Raw genomic sequence first — 4,091 nt, 5'->3', positions numbered from 1 at the left:
GAACATTTTGGGTTGATAGCCTGTTTGTTTAACCCATTGGGTCATCCTGATCTGGAGATGACCTGTCAAGTAGGTTTGGGAATTGGCGGGGGAGCCAAAAGTGAGCAGTGTACAAAAGGAGGCAGTATGCTGCTGTCCACTTGTGGACTACCTTTCATGCACCATAACTTTACACTCAACAGAACTTTATTTACCAAAATGGCAGTTTTCCAACTACTTTTGAGCTGGACTTCACATGCGTTTATATTTCTGTTCTTTCTGAATTTCATTGCGTTTCTTGGTTACTGCTTGTATCTTAAACACATTCATATGAAATATGACCACATACCTGGACCACCGAGAGACAGGTACGTTAAACGGCTTGTTGTTTAACTAATCTTAACGCTAGTGCATGCTAACGTTTCTTTTACCAGCCTTAGTAAGCTAACAGTATGTAAAACAAATGTGTTGACATTAACTTACCTGACACTTTATGTTTTTGTTGTCAGTTTTTTCTTTGGACATAGACCGACAATTTTGAGAATGATGAAAAATGGCGAAGTTGTACATGACAAATATCTGGAATGGTAAGCACAAGCGAAGTTTAGACATAACTATACTATAATGTCATTATCTTCGTTGAACACTTACAGGTGTAATGGAAAAATGTCAACTTAGAGCAAAGTCCATGGCAAATACTGTGAACTTATGGCGTAGCCCCTGGGCTTCACTGCAGTAACGCATAAACTAGCCAACACCCTATATGATAATTGTTTGGTTAGGCTTCATGTGTATAATGTACTAATGTGTATGGTTTTATATTTGATGCTGCAGTTTGTGTTGTTAAATCCGTGACTGTTCTTTTCATGTGAAATAGTTTGTTTTTGTCTTTTGCATGTGTAAGAATAGTTTCAAAGTTACAAATATGTAATTGTCATTTACAGGGCCGAAAAATATGGGCCTGTCTTCAGAATAAATTTTCTACATTACGCTTCTGTCATTGTGAGCTGCCCAGAGGCAACCAAGGTACCTAAACACCACATATCATGGTATTATTTGTCTAACCATAAGTATTGCATAACTATTGCAGAAGTAACAATGTGAAAGATTAGATAGATAAAAAAGATCGACCTCCTTTGGTATAGAGTTCTTTGCAAAATAAAAATGGCCCTACAGTGCCAACTACTGTCCTTTTTAAGGTAAAACAAATTTACTGTAAACATTGCCTTATAATAATTGTGCTTAAACCTGTTCCCTCTAATGCTTCTGGTTTCAGGAAATCATGATGTCCCCAAAATACACCAAACAGAAATTAATCAGCAAAAGACTCTTCAGCTTGTTTGGTGAAAGGTAATTTATCAGATTGTAGGATTACCTACTGGTACAAGTGCAGGACCACGTCATCAAACTGGTAATTTGTGATAGTATCAATATGTTGAATTCTTAAACTAACAATACAGAGTAAAACCTGCCTTAAACTGTGGTGTCAACTCAAGTAATTTTGTCATTTTAGTACTGTCAAGTCAACTTTTGAGCGCCAGGCAAAGGCTTTACTGGTTCACTTATGTTAGACCTTACTTGACAGTTTGAAAGGATTGTGTTCCATGTCTCTCTCTAAGGTTCCTAGGTAATGGCTTGTTAGCGGCATACAACCACGAGCAGTGGTATAAACACCGCCGGATCATGAACCCTGCCTTCAGCAGCTTGTGAGTATTTAATTTTCAAAAAGAGGCAAAGTGGGTCCAGAGTTCAGCCATGTTGGAGAGAATGTGGAGATGTAAATGTAAATCATTCACACGTATTCTGGTTATGTCCTAAAATTGTACCTTTCTGGGATGATGTGCACACTGTTGTTGTCAAGATACTAGGTTACAGCATCCCCAAAACATGTGTAGTTATGTATCTAGGACACCTCACGGGAAATATTGTATCCAAAGAAGATGGATACCTGTTGAAAATACTGTTGGCGGTCTGCAAGAAGGCCATCACCAAACAATGGTGTAGGCCTAACATACCAACAAGAGAACAATGGCTTCAAACTGTACACATAATTTTTTAAATGGAGTTTTTGACGTATAAATTAAAGACTCAGGTGGAACGATGTCAAGATAAATGGGAGAAATGGACAGTCTTCACGTCAGCGGCCAAAAATGGACAACACTGAACTGCAACAACTATATGTCTGTATCAGAATGTCCCAATTATTCTTTGTGTTTGTTTTTGATGTATAAAACTGAAAATATCTTTAAAATAAAGTTATTAAAAAAGAGGCAAAGTGAAGTTGCTCAGCCTCTTTTTATTCATAAAGTTTACAGTTATTGTCAGTCCTGTTCAGTTTCTTATTTACAGATTTCCTGTGAAGCTGTGCAGGTATGTCCACACCATGCTACTCCACTGTTTCAAACTATCATTATTTCCAGGTATTTGAGAGGTCTAATGGGCACCTTCAATGAGAGGGCAGAGAATCTGATGAGTAAACTTGCCGATATTGCTGACAGCAAAACGGAGACCAGCTTTCTCCACCTATTCAGCTGTGTTACCCTTGATGTCATTGCTAAGGTACTGTGCCACTGTTTTCCAGTTTCCTCTGCAGTTGGTTTTTACTGAATATAGAGAGAGCAGAGACTTAACACAAAAGTTCATTTAATCAGGTTGAAACTATCTTGGTACATATGAATGTATGATGCTTACTCGATAATTCTCAGGTTGCTTTTGGTGTGGACTTAGACCTGCTGAAGACTAGTACACCTTTCCCTAAAGCCATCGAGACATGTCTAAAAGGGATGGTGTACAATATCCGAGACAGCTTTTTTCAGGTATGACTTGACAGCAACAGTATATGGAGTTAATTCCGTGAACATTCTGTAAACTGTCTAACATCTTAAAAACTTTCATTCCCAGTTCAATCCAAAGAACAGACCATTCATTAAAGAAGTGAGGGAAGCGTGCCGCCTGCTGCGCACAACTGGAGCTCAGTGGATCCATGAAAGAAAGACTGCCATGGAAAATGGCGATGACATTCCTAAGGACATCCTCACACAAATTATCAAATCTGCTGGCCAAGGTTACCGTCCCTAAAGTCCAGCAAACAGTAGTTTCTGCTATGGATAAAACAAAGCGTAGAAGTACACGATGTTGAGAATAATTGAACAAAAAGTTAAGGTAATAAGGATAATCACCTTTATTTGGCCAAGCACGTTACACACACAAGGAATTTAGGAACCGTGATTTGAAACTCCAACCTTCCAGTGGGCAGACGACCGCTCTACACACTGAACCAGTCACCCACAGCATATAACAAAAAATATAAAGCACAATTATTTCAATATTAACTCAACATAATAATAGATTTTCAGAGCACAATTGCAAGTTTGTCCTACTAACTGTTTCCAAACAGTACACTCCAGAGAGATAGTGTTCATACATATATACTTGATGACTAGCAATCTTCCATATACTAGTTTATATGTTGATACCATTTCCTTCTCATTCCAGAGGACAGCATGACTAAAGAAGATGAGGAGTTCATGTTGGACAACTTTGTGACATTCTTCATTGCTGGCAAGTCTCTGTTATGTCTGTGGTGATGTGTGAAATGCTTCAAAATAAACATGTTACTCTACTTCCTTTGTAGCAGAAAGTCATACTAACAAAGTAAAAGGAACATTTCACCCAAAAGTTCAGTAATGTGTAGGCTATCCATCAGTTTTACTGTGAATTCTGGACATGTGCAGCTCGCTACCTTGTGGGTGATTTTAATGTCTTTCAAGAGTGATGACAGTTTTTCACAATAATGTATACACTATAATGTTAACTGTTTTTCCATTTGGACATAAACTATGTTTTCTTACAATTTCCAGGTCTTTTCTTTAGCTTAGACAGAATTTTGCTCTATTTGAAATCAATGTCATGATTAATTTCGGCATTTATAACATTTTAGGACAAGAGACAACAGCTAATCAACTGGCTTTTTGCATCATGGAACTTGCAAGACATCCTACCATAGTTGAGTATTAAGAATTTAGAATGTAGTAAAAAGAAAACTTTAAAAATTAATCTGTTAAAGGATGTTTTTTTTTTTAATTGGTCGGGGTTTGTCAGGGCAAGGCAAG

At 37.6% G+C, this 4,091-nt stretch overlaps 2 protein-coding genes across 2 annotated transcripts in view; both read left to right on the top strand.

The window, feature by feature from the left end:
* Window positions 1–232: 232 nt before the first annotated feature.
* The window catches only part of LOC109962169 (cholesterol 24-hydroxylase-like), a 15,755-nt gene continuing 11,896 nt past the window's right edge, over window positions 233–4,091 (top strand). Inside the window, exon 1 of the mRNA XM_020603640.1 lies at window positions 233–347. Coding sequence (XP_020459296.1) covers window positions 310–347 — 38 coding nt within the window. The 5' untranslated portion in view covers window positions 233–309. The remainder of the gene's footprint in view (window positions 348–4,091) is intronic.
* LOC109962172 (cholesterol 24-hydroxylase-like) overlaps window positions 3,940–4,091 on the top strand; it is a 1,628-nt gene continuing 1,476 nt past the window's right edge. The window contains exon 1 of the mRNA XM_020603647.1: window positions 3,940–3,992. The gene's annotated coding sequence lies outside the window, so the exon portion shown is untranslated. The remainder of the gene's footprint in view (window positions 3,993–4,091) is intronic.

Source organism: Monopterus albus, unplaced genomic scaffold, assembly GCF_001952655.1.
Source record: "Monopterus albus unplaced genomic scaffold, M_albus_1.0 scaffold62.1, whole genome shotgun sequence".
NCBI lineage: Eukaryota > Metazoa > Chordata > Actinopteri > Synbranchiformes > Synbranchidae > Monopterus > Monopterus albus.
Note: the sequence above shows the minus strand (reverse complement) of the source record. Positions and strands in the feature narration are given on the sequence as shown.